Source organism: Eriocheir sinensis, chromosome 17, assembly GCF_024679095.1.
Source record: "Eriocheir sinensis breed Jianghai 21 chromosome 17, ASM2467909v1, whole genome shotgun sequence".
Classification (NCBI taxonomy): domain Eukaryota; kingdom Metazoa; phylum Arthropoda; class Malacostraca; order Decapoda; family Varunidae; genus Eriocheir; species Eriocheir sinensis.
This window is the reverse complement of record NC_066525.1, coordinates 15973133-15988766: the sequence shown is the minus strand read 5'-3', so window position 1 is coordinate 15988766 and position 15634 is coordinate 15973133. Positions and strand designations below refer to the sequence as shown.

The 15634-nt window shown below is 42.1% G+C and overlaps 1 protein-coding gene and 1 long non-coding RNA gene across 7 annotated transcripts in view; one reads left to right on the top strand and one right to left on the bottom strand.

Moving 5' to 3' along the window:
* The window catches only part of LOC127000020 (uncharacterized), a 72896-nt gene extending 70689 nt beyond the window's left edge, over positions 1-2207 (top strand). The window contains exon 3 of the long non-coding RNA XR_007753690.1: positions 787-2207. This is a non-coding gene — a long non-coding RNA (uncharacterized LOC127000020). The remainder of the gene's footprint in view (positions 1-786) is intronic.
* The window catches only part of LOC127000010 (uncharacterized), a 238333-nt gene continuing 223604 nt past the window's right edge, over positions 906-15634 (bottom strand). For all 6 annotated transcript variants that reach the window (XM_050863384.1, XM_050863385.1, XM_050863389.1 and 3 more), the window contains 6 exons: positions 10341-10525; positions 8129-8231; positions 6914-7075; positions 6278-6468; positions 5566-5774; positions 906-2855 (listed from right to left, as the gene is read on the bottom strand). In XM_050863384.1, the coding sequence (XP_050719341.1) occupies positions 2695-2855; positions 5566-5774; positions 6278-6468; positions 6914-7075; positions 8129-8231; positions 10341-10525 (1011 nt within the window). In that variant the 3' untranslated portion in view covers positions 906-2694. The remainder of the gene's footprint in view (positions 2856-5565; positions 5775-6277; positions 6469-6913; positions 7076-8128; positions 8232-10340; positions 10526-15634) is intronic.

Here is a 15634-nt window from a genome sequence, read left to right as displayed (position 1 = left end):
CATGTGTTTTGAGACACTTGAGATGGTTAATTTAGTAGGCAGTGGCTGAGTAGTTAACATGCTAATGCTGTGTCCAGGAGGACTCGGGTTTCGAGGCCTGCCCACCGCTACAGCTGGGATTTTTCAATCACCACCGAGTGGCCTAAGACTACGTATATGATGTTCTGAAGACCACCTAGCGACCCTCTAGATTCTCTCTAAAGAGAGGCTCAAAGATGAGCTCCAAGGGGCAGCATGAGTCAAGCAAGATGGTGCCACTATAAACATTTGCCTGTGCCACAATGGGCTGGGGTCGACCATCAGGCCCCACCAAAAAAGCCACTGGCACCATAGGCCGAAAAAAAAAAGAAATAAGATGGATAGTGTCCCCATCACATGGGAAAGGTATATTCTCTGAGGGACCCTCGGGGATGGCATCACAGGGTGGGTCAAGCAACGCTCTCTGGCATATGCCCCCATTGATTATCTGCAATAATGTTTTACTATATGCACCATCTTCAGCATATATATATATATATATATATATATATATATATATATATATATATATATATATATATATATATATATATATATATATATATATATATATATATATATATATATATATATATATATATATATATATAGATATATAAATATATATATATATATATATATATATATATATAAAACCTATTTTTATTGTTTCTTTGTGAAACATTAGTCATATTCTGATCTTGGATTATAATATAATTTTTAATTTGAATTACTTTCAGATATTACTAATCCCACCTTTCTTTACAGTGAAGGCAGTTCCAGGGCAAAATATGAACAGAAAAGTAAAACTGCAAAGCACTGTTCCCACAAAAAAAAGGTAAGGTGAATTTTTTAATATAATTGTAGTGGATAGAAGAAAATCAAGGAATCATTTAGTTTTATTAAACATGATAAAGCTCTATTTTAAGTTACATGTGAGAATATAACAACAAGGAATGGGATTGGAACCAATTATAATGAAGCAGTGTAGGCATTAGTCCTATCAGCTGAGGTGGTGTTGGTGACAGTAGGAGGGGACACTCACAGCACAGAGGAATGTTGGGGCTTGGTCCGGAAAGGGACTGGTGAAGCATTAGTTACAAGGCAGTCTGTGTAATGCTGTCAGTCTTCTTTCAAACACATTTAAGTTGAGCCCTTAAGTGTTCCTTTTACCGATGATAAGTTCATCATACCATTAGGGAAATGATAAGTTCATCATACCATTAGGGAAAGGCTTGTTATTGTCGTGATGGGATGGTCGTCTCATCTCAAATGCGTCAGTGTACCCTTGGCACATTGAGAAATTGTTGTGTCAGAAGCAGAATCAGATGACCTAGAGAACAAGTGTACATAATCCTCCTCAATACTTCTGCCACACTCTATACACTCTTCATATACAAACATGAATAATAGGTACGGTGAGATAAATTATAAATTCTATACCAGCATATATTCCTCATTGGCACACTATACAAGAAACAATTCATTTCGGAAGATTGCAATGTACATTTTATTACCTATATGAGTGAATTGTGCCCAGTGCAGCTTTTAGCTAGATAGGACTCTGGTTGTTGGGACAGCACGTCTTTGAGTATATTGTAGCCTCAGTGTTACTGACAAGGTGAAATATTTTCATAAATATTTTAGGCATGAAAACTATGAAAATGTATCAATACCAATCACCTCTTAAGGATGCTGGTAGCGGAAGTATGGTTAATTAACTAACATCATTGCTGCTTGCACTGGATGACAGGAGACTGGCAACACCTGCCACAACCTCTTTTCCATATCTGGTACAAAAATATTATCTAACTAATGTGAATCCTTGGGGGCTATGACCTTCCATAGTGGAAAAAAAATATTAAAAGGTTTGCCAGTTGCCATCAAATAATATGTAGAAGTGTGAAGATGATAATGATACATTTGATGACTTCTCTGGTCAAACTTTTGAGCTTGTGAACTGATATCTGTTCATGTACCACATTTTATTCAAATCAGTAATTCTCTACATACAAGTAATAAAAGCAACAGGCATGAAGCCACAGGCTTCAAACAAATATTTCACTCCATATCTTCACTTCAGCCTCTTGTAACCACCATACACAACACAAGAAAGTGAACACCTCTCTAGGAGCATTGTGCTTGACATCACTCTTCTAAGCACACATTTAGCATGTGACTTTCTGTTCGCCCACTGCCCCCTCACACTCTGGTCCGTCATTGTGGTTGTCAGAGCAGTCTTTGGTACAAGCCACGTTGATCAACACCTCATCAGCTCTTAACTGACTACACTTAAAAACGGTTTGATAAAATCAATTATATTATTAAGTGTGATTGGAATGTCAAAACTTATAAAAGAAATTTTCCTTAAACTTTTACAGAATTAGGAACATCATACAACATGATTTAAAAATACATACGAGTCCGAGTCTGTAGTGTGTTATGCTTGGTTGTGGTTAATATTTCTAATTTCCATAATGGATACTGGCAGATATATATATTCCATATTTCAGCAATTATTTATAAAAATATAATGGCATTAAATACTTAGTGATTTACCATTGTTTTAAACAGCCTTTTAATACTTAACAATTTTCCAAACAAAACACCCTGTCCTGGAGTGATGATGTAATTGACTTCAAAGAGATACTTTAAGCTTCAAAAAATTCACTCCATCTATTCTGTCATGGAGGAGGAATAAATTGGCTTGTCCATTGTAGGTCGGAGCATGATGGATCCCTCCACCCACAGGTTGGGGCGGTCAAGCATCTGCTCCCATAGCTTCACCTCCATCCCAGCTGCCTCCATCCACTCAACTGGCCGCCCACCATGCTTGCCTGCACAGAGAAAATGAAGTGTTTAAGATAAGCCTTTGAAAGGATTAAACATTTGATTGATTTTTCATGTCACAAAATATATGCATACTTTGCTTATTTAACCCTCTGCCCATAGCTGGGCGTTATCGCGATACTTTACCGCTGATAACAAAATCGGATTATCGACCATCCGCTACTTATTTAAATATATATCGGTATCTTCGTTACTTTTGGAACCAAACTAGCGATAATCGCTACTTTTTTTCCGCCTCTCAGAAAAAAACGTTGTCTCCCTACTGCGCATGCGTGGCCCGGGCGCCCGGTGTTGTATGAAAAAACTTCGGGGTATGAAATATCTTCGGTGATGAGATTTCATGCTTAGATCATGAAAATTAAAACACTAGGTTATTTTTTTTTTTATGCTACTCAACAATCAATATATCATAGAGAAAAATCATTTAACTTTGCCCCCAAAATGATTATTCACTGCCTCAAATTTGATATTCCATATTCGTTTGTGACCATGCCATGATACTGAAGGCACCCGGTGTTGTGTTATTTGGTGTCCCATCGTCAAAAGCTGGCGCTTTTGTTTACAAACACTGGTGTCTCGTGAACTGCGCATGCTCAGATCATTAAGTGTAGACCTGTTCAGTCTCACAATGCTTTTTTTAACACATGAAGAGTTGCTGGAAAGCTGAATCAAACATACAGTACCACCATCCTCGCTGTTTCTAGAACGACGTACACTCTGTACATATAAATACAACTCGTACAGAGTGTCGTTCTAGAAACAGCGAGGACGGTGGTAGTGGTACTATATGTCTGATTCAGCCTTCCTGCAACTCATAATTACGGTTTAAAAGCTTTGTGAGACTGTACAGGTCTACGCTTGCTGGTCTGAGCATGCACCGTTCACGAGAGACCAGTGTTTGTAAACAATTTTTGACGGTGGGGACGCCTGATAACACAACACCGATTCAGGCATTTTTAGTATTACCGTCCATATGTACGTGTCAACGTGTGGTTTTAAGGTTTTGTAAGTTTCCTTAAATACAGATAATGAAAATTTGAATTCATCAATGTTGTTCTATCCAAAATATCAATATAGTATCGTTTTCGCCTATCGGACTTATCGCTAGCTAGTATCGGAATTGTGGATTTATATCGGGTATCGGTTATCGCCTATATTTGTGTCTCTAGTTAACGAATATCGGTTATCGCCGTTAAGATTTTTCATTATCAGTTATCGGTTATCGGGAATAAGGTTTTCTGTTATCGTGCCCAGCTATGCCTCTGCCCATTAGAAGTGCAAGTGTAACATCTAGGATACCACAGTTTGGTTTCCCCAGGTACCCATTTATCAATCAGCATGAAAAGCCAATTGAACATCTGGGTGGGCTGCATGTGGAATGCCCATGCCAGGATTCAAACCTCAGCCCATGGATTCGTAGCAAGGTATTCTAATTACTACACCACAGAGACTACAAAGAAGAAGAAAAAGGAGTTTAATATAAACAAGTCATATAGGGATACCTTGGAGATTTATATAAAAGGAAAGCTATCTGAATATATTAATATAATAATAGAATGTTTACATTACACTCCCCTTTTTTCTTCTATGTCGTCTCACAGTCTTATGGCCAAAGCCTAAGGGCGGTGTCACACTAGGCGGTTTTGCAGAGCGGTTTCGCCGCTTTTGGGATAACACACACAAACCAATGGGAGGTGTCACACTAGCCGCGCGGCGGCAGCCGCCCACCACCGCAGCATGCTAAGGCAGAATCGCCCTGCCGCTTTCCGCCACAATTGAGGACAAAGCACACACAGTTCAATGCACGTGGCCACACTGGGCGGTTTTGCCGTGCGGCTGACCACCATGATCGACATTGATTTGTTTATTCAATGGGTTCAAGAGAGGCCAGCTCTCTGGGAGAAAAGTTCAAAAGAGTATTCCGATAAAAATAAGAAAATGAAGTCTTGGTCATTCGGTAATAGTCAAAGAACTTTTCATCATATATCCTAATATTTTCATAAAACTTCTCAAACCTTTAACTAGTTTCCCTTTCCGCATGAAAAGGGTGAACCCAATTTCTCCAACAGGTAGGCTCTTTGAGCTATCCTTTTGCCTCAAGGGCACAAACAACCTTCAGCTTAGACAGCATGGCTGCTGGGGATAACCTGAGCAGCACAACCGCGTGTGACATGGTACTGGTTTAGCGCTGCCGCGCGTCGAAACCGTCCAGTGTGGCATGGTACTGGTTAGGCGGCGCCGCCGCCCCTCACCCCCCAGCGGTTTTGCCGCGCCCAGTGTGACACCGGCCTAATTCCTAGCTGGGTATAGTAAAAACTTTGTTTTAGAGAATCAATGTAAACGTCAAGACGTGAGAGAAAAGATACCAAATCAGATGCCACAAAATCACTTTATAACAGTGAATGTAGCACAGTTTGTATCTGGACATTCCTTGTAACTCTGTAGTTGAACTCTGGTTACTGAATTCACCTCCAACAAAGTATATAATTAAGAACTGGTGACCTCTGCCTTGGCCACTCGCTCAAGAGGAATTGGTTACCAGAGTGAACAGATTAACTTATAATACATTAATCCATCATTTGATAAGGATTGCACATAAAGAGAGAACAGTATCTAAAGAGTTAATGTTTGTCCTTATTGTTTTTAGGTTTTTATATTTAAATGGGCAAAATGATGTGAAAAGCATCTTAAACTAACCTTTGCCTAAGCTCAGCCTGCAGCCTCCCAGAAAATGTGAGGGTCCAAGTCGGTCATGGTCCCACACAGAGAGTTCCATTGCCCTCTCAGTGAGCTCCTGCAGACTTGTGTCATCAAAGACTAGGGTGTGATTCCAAGTGGGGTTCAATGTTTTGCGACATACACTTGTCTTCTGTTTGGAGGCTTTCCCTTTTTCAGGAAGTAGCAGCCTGGAAATAAATTAATGATTTTCAACAATGCCAGTTATGATCCAGTGTAAAATTTAAAAAAAAATGGAAATATTTTTTCTGATACATATTACAATTCTGAATCTACATAGTATTGTTCAGGGCCATTGCTAGACATTCAGGACTTTAGTCACTTCAACCAGAGTTCCTTAGAACCACAAATGAAAAGTTTCAGGTCTAACAACAGCCCTGCTATTGGTGAACAGTATTAATAAGAATAAATAATCTTAGATTAACACTGGCACTCCATACCTGTGGTGATCAATAAGATTATGAAAACAATTAACAAATAATAGTTAACGTAATTGTAAGCCAAAAATTGAGTTGAAATTCATAAAATGGTGATGTACAACCTCATTTACTCACAAAGATGTCTTTTACAGATTGTAAAAGTGATTACCTGACTAGTCTAATGTGGTACTCCAGTATTTTTTCACTTAGAAAATAAGTATTGCATGTAAAGAAAAAAAATTGTTTCAACAAACCCTTTGCAGACGGGATCTGCTGTTCCATGAGGCCTTACTGCTGCTAGGCTCTTTGCCTCCTTCACCAGGACATGGAGAGCACCACGAGACCGGCGGGACTTTTTGTTGCTCACTGCATCAGGTGGCACGAACTTAAGGGCCAGGATCAAGTCCCCTCGAGGGCTGTAACTCAGCTCCTCCAAAGGCTCCATCTGCAATATTTTACATCTTTGCTGAGATGGCCTTTGTATCTGACCATTTTCTTTTCTCTTGACTAGTGTTCCATGCATACACATGCACATGCATACATACATTTGACCTCAATAAGGAGATGGTTGAAGTCAGAGATAGTTAAAGTAAAAAATATTAATGAACCTAAAGCTGAAGTTGACAGACTGAGATTTGGAGACAGAACCCTGCTTTGAAATTGTCATAGAATTTTACATTGTTGGTGGAATTGGGGGAACGATAAACATCACGGACATATTTAATGATAATGCCAATTAAGTGAGTTAGATGAAATTTTAAATAGTTAAGGTTGTGGGCAGGAGGGCAAGTAATATCATTGCTTACATAGACACAGCAGCCAAGACAGTTATGCTATTTTGGTCTGGGGTCTTTTAATCATTTTTGGATGCTGCATGGGAATACACTCACCCTGTCCTGCAGAGAGTACCACTTGGGGGACACATCATCAAACACTGTATCAGCAAGGGTGATGACTACCTCCCCAAGGAAGTCATTGCGTCCAAACATGTCACTGTGCCACACAGAGACCCACAGTGTGCGACTCTCCAGCTCACTCATGGTTGTGCTGAACTGCAAACAAAAGGTTGCAGGTGAGAAAGACTGTAAAATTCTATATATTGTTTGGAAAGAAATAAAGCCTTTATTATCATTATCCCTATTCCTATAACCAAAGTGGTCAGGTTAAAACATCACACAAAATCTATGCATCCCATTCCTCCTCTGACACCCCTTGTTAATCACTGTCCCTATTTGTTCTAAAATGATGTTCCCATAAACTTTCCTTGCCACACTCAGCAGTCCAACCCCTTGTAGAGTTTGCATTAATTATAGTCTCCTTTAGTTTTTGTCCACTGAAACTATTAATGCCATATTCCAACCATTAGGCACCTCTTTTTCTGCCCTTGGCTTTTGAAAATCATCTGCAAGTGTTTCAATACCTTGATGGAGGATTTGAGTATGCATGAGTATGCATGTCCCTAAAACCTGCCATCAACATCGCGAGATTTTGTGTATTGTTTCTATTCAAGTTTAACACATTCTTGCCACCTACTACAAAACAATTGACCATTCTACAAAATACTCTATTATTTGATCATAAAAATGACTTAATCTTGATTTCTTAACTTCTACTTCTAGATGCTGCTCTACCATTTATTTCTTAATCTACCACTTTTTAAGACAAAATCTTATTCTCTTAGACAGCAAAACTTGTATCCTGTGCCTAGTTTTCATAATTTAACAATCATCTGGACGATTTAGTTTCATTAGACTTTTATTGTTTATAAACAACCATTCAGTTACTTTAAGCCTAGGCAAGGGGTTCTTGACCGGGGGTATCCATATGAGAACCAAATGCTGGGGGTATGGGACTCAATCTCTGATTATTTTTATATATTATATATTAAATAAGACTGGTGATGATGATTTCATCAGTCAAGTGAAGGGGATGTGTGACCATACTGAGCAATCCAATGGGTTAAGATCCCCTGGCCTATGCATTCAATTAAAAGTGAACAACTCAATCATGTGAAGAGTTGGCAATGAAGCATTAAGCATACGGCCAGCAACATAGACAAATAGCTAACTAAAAAAGTGAAGAGCAGGAAAGAGCAACAGTCTCACCTTCAGGACCTCCTCGAAGACCGGGTTGAGTGTGTGCTTCTTCACCTTGGTCTTCCTCTTGCCACTCTTGGATTTGTCAGGGAGCAGGTAGACTTTGACATACCTGAAGGAAGGAACAATACTTTGAAATCAATATCCTGCTTGCACTACTCATTACAAGTTTTAAAACTTATTAACCAAATTTTCTTAATGTTTTTTTTTTAAATGAATGAGCAAATTATATAAATAGTGGAAGTTTCATAACACACACACAACGTGTAATTATACACCCTGCAGACCTGCTTTTAAGTAATTTGTTAGTTCCTTAGAGCGGTCAGGTGTGAGAATCTTTAATCGGTAAGTGGGATGGAGGAGGGAGTGAACGGGGCAGGAGGCAGGGCGGTGGGTGACTCCTTGGGTGACCCTGAGATGCGTGGGAGAGGGAGGCAGTAGCGGCTACTATCGACTTTGTGATTATTAACGGCAGCGTAGCCAAGCGTCCTGTGCCGTGCCCCGAGCTGCACCGTGAGGGTGATCGCAGGGCCCGGCGTGTCAAGGCGCGAGTGTCGTGTGTGACGCCCATCACTCTCCATGCTCCACCCCCCCCCCCCCCGACGTCACCTTCCCCATGCTCCACAGCCCTCATATGCATACCTTCAGATCACGCCTCCACGCCCCCCCCCCTTCTCTCTCTCTCTCTCTCTCTCTCTCTCCCCCCCCTTTCGCTTTTCCTCCCTACATCCTTTCCTGGTATTATAGGGCCAACACGGCCCCACTGTAGGCCTGGGATGGGGCTCCCCGGTGGGGCGTCCAGAATAATTCATATGTCGTTGTTCGGGGCAGACGGGAGTGAATGAATCGTAATTGAGAGCCGCCAAATTACACCGGCGAGAACAATACATTGACTTGATAATGGAAGAGTAAGATTTATACGTGAAGCATATATAGGCTACTGGTAAGTGGGTTTATTCTGGGCAGTTGAGATTACCCTGGACGTATTTTCGATTCTAATTCAGCTTAATTATTGCATGCATGGAAGTTTCCGAAGTCCTTAAACATTTGTCTGTATAACATGATAAAATAAAGGGACTCAAAAGTTCACAATATGTCTGGAAACTCCCCCGGCTGCACAAAACACCCAGCCTCGACTGTGCCACCCCACACACAGACGTGCTTATTTATGAACGCATAAGAAAGTATAACAAGCAGGTTGACACGCAGGGGCAATTACAGAACGAGAGAGAGGTGGGCCCGTATACCTTGCCTGACGTCACCCCACTTCTGGCCCTGACAGGTGAAGAGAGGCGAGTGGCGGGGGTTGGAGGGCGAGCCGCCACCCCTATTCGCCTACCTCCTCGCCAGGCCTCGTCCCTCCCATACAATATGTTTCTCAACACTTTTCTTCCTCTCCTTCGTCTCGCTAGTCTTCCCTTTTCTATAGAGCAACGATGCTTCTAGTTTCTCTGCACAAAATTTTTATGACTAGACTTTTCCTCTTGCCAGTCCTCTTTTTTTTTCCGTACAATATTCGTGTCAGTGTTTTTCTACTTAAACTTCTTAATCTTTCTTTTTTCTTCTTTCAATTTCTGTTCAAACATCTCTTCCAAGACGATAATCCTCGAGGATGGAGTTTGATGCTGTCATTGGTCATCGTGGAATCGAAAACCACACTTTACTGACAGTTAACGTTGCATCGGATGGACTGCGGTAGAGTATTCGTTTCTTGCTTGCTGCTTCTTTTCTTCAGTGTATTTTAATCAGCTCTTACCTTCATATATAATTTTTTTTCCCACTTCCTCTATAACCCAATGGCAGTTTTATATGCTTTCCCTCACTAGTTATTTTAATCCTTTTTTTTTTTTTTTTTTTTTTTTTTTTTTTTTTGATGGGGGGCGTTCTCATGTTTACTACGTCTTCTTCATCGATCTGACACCATTTATTTATTTATTAGTTCTTTCTTCCGCCACTCACGCACCTGCTCTACTTGCACGTTCTATATTCTGGCTCGCTTGCATGTCCCTCTCTCCCTCCTCTTCTCCTCGTATTCCTCCTCTGCTTAGCCTGCCTTACAAAACCTTCCCTCTTGCTGTATCCGCCCTATTACGTCTCTCCTCATGCTCCTATCACTTATTTACTGTCTCTGATTCTTACTGTTTGTTTTACCTTGCCTCCTCCTTCTGTCTGTCTATTTACCTGTGTGTTCCTCTGTGTGCGCTCTTAATTAAGTACTTACGGGTCGGAGCGGTTCCTCTTGGTGTCGACGGCTGCCAGGTCTCGGCACTGCGCCACGTGGACTTCGAGCTGCCCTTCCTTGTAGTTGTACTGAAGGCCCAGCTCGATCTCGCCACGGATGATGACAGTGCCGTAGCGACCCTCGGCGCCCGCGGAACACACCGACGCCATGCTCTCACTCCGCGACTGTAAGGGAGAACGAGGGATGTGAGTGGGGAGAAAAAGATGTTTTGGACAGCTATGAGTTATGACGTGATGATGGAGACGATTGGGTGATCTGAAGGAAGAGACGGAAGAATTGCTGTTATGAAAAGGTGTCAAGGAAGAATATTCTACAGGAACTAGGAAAAAATATCCGAGGATGAATGATGCTGCTACATGACTTTTTACAGTGGAGAGAGAGAGAGAGAGAGAGAGAGAGAGAGAGAGAGAGAGAGAGAGAGAGAGAGAGAGAGAGAGAGAGAGAGAGAGAGAGAGAGAGAGAGAGCAATATAAAACATACGATCATCTTTCCAGAAATTTATATCATTAAACAATCTTAGATATTTAATTAATCTTGAAACACCTACTGTTTGATGCAATTTACGCAACTTTCGAAGCTATTACTGAATATCGTTTATAATGTTGACGCACGAGACTCCTTCAAAACCCAACACTCAAAAGGTTTCAAGTTATCCACACCTTTAGTAATGCACACGTTCACACATTCGCCATTGAGGGCAGTATGTCGTTCACTGCCCCTTGCGTCCGGCGCGTCGGCATGAGACACGCTCAGATTATGATGAAAAGTCCAGCGAGTCTCAATGGCAATCTCCGCGATGTGTGTCAACGCGCCGCTCGTTCCGCGTTGATGACGGGCCTTCACACGTGTTGAGTCACTTCGGCGAATTCCATTTTGAATGGGCCAGGCAGTTTGCAAGTGAATATAACGTAATATGAGGTAACCTTGCTCAAATATATTACGACAAACACTCATTAAACTAACGTGACAAAATATCTAAAAAAATCGATTTTAACTTTTTAATTTCATTAATAAAAGTCTCACCAGTTTCCAAACGCGTTACTACATTGGTTACTAACCTAAAAAAAGTGAGGCATGGTAAGCCAAATACAACAAAATACCCAATAAAGGTTTTCATGCATGGGAAACCATCTTGACATGAAGCTTGAGTCTATTTTACTTACTGCCCTATTGTAAATACTTCAGGTTCGCACTACAGGAAGCAAGTATCACGAAAACAGAAATGCTTCACTTGCAAATACAAATCGAGGGTTTGCTACCGTCGGCGCTTCGTGGGATTGTCTCCCGCGACTGTTGTTCCCTTCTTCGAGGCCAACCGGGAACAAAAATTGATAAGTTTTAAGGTAGGTCTTGTCAGACGCTTCCGTCCCTCACATCAACTATTTCCAAATTCCTAAAAGGAAACCAGGCGGGTTCTAATGAGTATCATTTAAGGTTCATTGTGAAGAAGGAGGGTCAAACTACCAGAAGGGTCATAAAACTACCTCTGGAAAGGCCCAAAACTCCTCCGAAAGCCTAGTAAAACGTGTGCCTGGGCGCTGAAAGGAGTAAGAATTTAACCCTAAGTCCTCTTGGCACATGATGCTCCTGAAAAGCTTGCAACATACACAAGGATACACAAACAAGTGACTGCAAGATATCGGTCGACCTACACATGGCATCTCCTGAAAGCCAACCAATCACCCAAGACAAGTTCAACAATGCAAGAAACGTGAGACATATGCGTACTATAGATCAATCCCTGCATGAGTGACTGCCTTCCTTTGTTGTACTCGCAAACACACATACTACCAATCATTCCCCCACCCCCGCCACCTCACCCCTAGCCCATGGCCATATGTCAGCTCTCGTGGCACATAACGCATGAAGTCAGGTTTATGCACTTAGCCCTCCATTGTACCTATACAGCCGCTCCACTCATCCATCGCCCTCACGCTGGATAATTGTGTTGACCAGTGTGTTTTTACTGCGGTTAATAGAGACTGATGGTTTGTATTTCAAATGTGTTTTTAATGGCTAAGCTGCAGCTGCTGATAGTGTCTGCAATTCACACACACACACACACACACACACATCCTTATCTGATTTTGCTATTCATGTACAATCAATAGCAACAGTCATTCATCACTAGTGTCGAATGATTTGCACATCATTCACTTAAACGGATCGCTCATGCACACTCGCTACCTTCAGCCTGCCTCCGGAACTCATTCTTCCCTCTACCCTCACACCTGCGAGTAACTCATTCTCAAGAGCCCCAACGTAACGCCTCATATCAACTGAGAACACAACACCCACAAGGTACTATGACTGCGTCCACAATTTGACTCAACGTGACTCCTGATATTAAAAGTTTGTGGAAGTCCATACAAAGTAATACCCCCTTCAATGTAATCTTGTAGAACAGGCCATGTAATGTGAACTGACTTGTTACTTTTTCGGTGCCTGTGCAGCCTATGTCGCGCAGAAAAAAAATGAAACACCATCGTGGGTCGTCTCCCTCGCTCATTCTCTCGCTGCTCCTGTCTATGCGCGAGAACACACTGATGACCAATTCCACATTTAGTACATTTCTAGTATTCGCGAAATAACTCATTCTTAAGTCAAGAGTTCGCTGCAGGTTCTCTTTCGTCTTCATCTCTATCTTTCTCAGTGCACTATAGGGTGGCAGCGAGAGGCGTAAATGGATGGATAGATGGAGCGTGACGCAACGGTGGGCCTGACAGCTGGTTGCTCCGGCTGTTGCAATCGTAGTGGAGAACTTTTGAAGCAGAGAGGGAATGGCAGAGTTATTCTTGTCCTCACCCACATTGGTAAAAAGTGACATGCAGGGGAGGACAACACTCGGTCAAAAAATAGAAGTGCAGCCGCCGCAAACTTTTCCATTTTGGTTTTACGAGTGAAATGCCTGTCGGGTTCTTGGTGCAGATCACGGAAACAGTAATCAGCTATCATAATCATCGTCTTCAGTGAAAAATAAAGACCCAGTCAGACTTTTTTAATTCAGGTTTCCAATTTATCTGCTAAGAACTAAGTATACACGGCACCATAAATATTTACATTATATCACTGAAAACTCAAGGGAGTTACGCATCACTGTATAGCTTTGCATTTTAGCCGTTACCTGTTTTCCTTCTTCACTGCGTCATAAATCATGATGCGCATAAAACATTCCCCTTACAACGCCGACACTCCAAAAGCAGCCAGTCTGAAGCATAACAATTCTGAGTTTTCTTTCCGTTAAGTTCGTTTTAACGGCGGGTACCTTTCTGAAATGTCCTACAAGCGGGCATACCAACCATAAGCTTCTATTAACTTAACGAGCGTATAAAAGATCTAGCTACACGCCGACCATACCGGTTAGTCTAAGTTTAACGGCACAATGGTCGACGAATGACTCCTATGAACCAGCTCGAGCTAGAAAAATGAAGCACTTAAAAGACGAAGGTAGTTTAGATTCGCTCCATCAGTTGTTGAGTAAACGAAACAAGACATCCGCGGTTTCTCAATTATGGAGCAAGAAAGGTGACCGCTTTAGCCATCCGGTCGTGTGCAGATAGCGGGGCGGGGCTGCGGCGACAACGGGCTCTGAATAATGGACTACTTCAACAATCTCAGCACTAATCTATTATTTTTTTTTACAGCAAAGAAAGCAGCTAAAGGGCAAAGAAAATAATAATGATAAAAAAGCCCGCTAAACACTGCCCCACAGTGTTCAGTAATATCAAAATCAATTCCTGACGCAGTATATTCCCGCTAAGGTATTTCGGTAAACAGACGCACCATATTACAGGTTTCTGCTAAAAAAAAAATACACGACAACTTTCGGATATTCTTATTCTCTACATGGTACTTCAAGATCTTTAACATCATTCCATTCTCACTTTTTTTTTTTTTTTTTTTTTTTACGTCTTGCCCTATTGCGCCGGTAGGCTTCTTCCCGGTGGATCCTGAATTCCTGATGGTCGGCCCAAGGCTTCTTCCCGGTGGGGCCTGATGGTCGGCCCAGCCCGTTCTGGCGCAGGCGAGTGTTTATAGTGGCGCCATCTTGCATTGGCTCATGCTGCCCTCCCGGAGCTCATCTTTAATCCTAGAATCTAGAGTCCAGGTTGATAGGTGGTCTTATGAACGCGGGGCCGTCTCGCTATCCGTTCAGCCACCGCCTCCTGCTTACTAAAACATTCCAGTATAACCAGGCGAATTTTCAAGCGTTCCTGCTCAAAAAAGGAAAGAACACGCGTTGCGCCTTTCAACCACTGTTAATCGAGACGAGAGAGGGAACAACGAGTCACGGTGTGGAGGCACGAGCCGCGGGGACTCCCTCACTTAACGAAAGACATTCACCGGACCCGAACGAAGCCTCGGATGAGCGGCAAGCAAGGGACACTGAGTATTTCAGGTTCCTTGGTGTTAAAGTGCAAGAACCACAATGATCATCATGGCGTGGACTCTTATCCTCGTCATGGGCGGCAGAAATGGGAAACAGGAAAAAAAGGGAATGCAAAGGGAGATTCACCGCTCTGACGAATGAGATACCCCTACTACTACTACTGAAAGAGCAACATGATTACATTCGGCTGCACGGTTATGAGGAACGACGTTAAGCTTCCCGTAATGAATATAATCACGCGTCGTGCCATGAATAATTATCAATCAGAAACATTACAATTCATGAAAAAATAACACTACACTGAAAAGCTATTTGAGTCCCGTAATTGTTCTGGCGTTAGTGATTGGAAAAACTGCATTCGTTAACCTTTCGTCTCTCTCTCTCTCTCTCTCTCTCTCTCTCTCTCTCTCATGCACCACCCTACGAACCGAGTCACATTCATCAAATGTCATATTCTTAAACACACCAGCGCCCAAGCACACCTATTTGACAAGGCTTTCGTTGTTGTGGGCATTTCCATGAATAGTTTATGACCCTGGTGGTAGTTTGACCCCTCTTCTGTACCTTGAACCTAAAGAGACACCCGACTGTTCCCCTTTTTGGGCTTTGGAAATAGTTGATGTCGAGCGGGAGCGTGTGGGAATGCCGACCCTGATAATTTCGCGGCGCATAACAACACTGAGCACGCAGAGACATGTAAGTGTATAGAGTGGCGAGTAAAGGGGCTATTACACTGGGCAAATTTTCCGTGGATCTTCAGTCAAACCACGATTTCTGCTAGCGTGGTTTTCATTTGTTTCTTGTTTTGCTGCTGGTGCTGATGGTGAGTAATACCGTCGTCCTTCAGTGAAATCTAACGTAGCTTTGGAAGATCGTGGACACG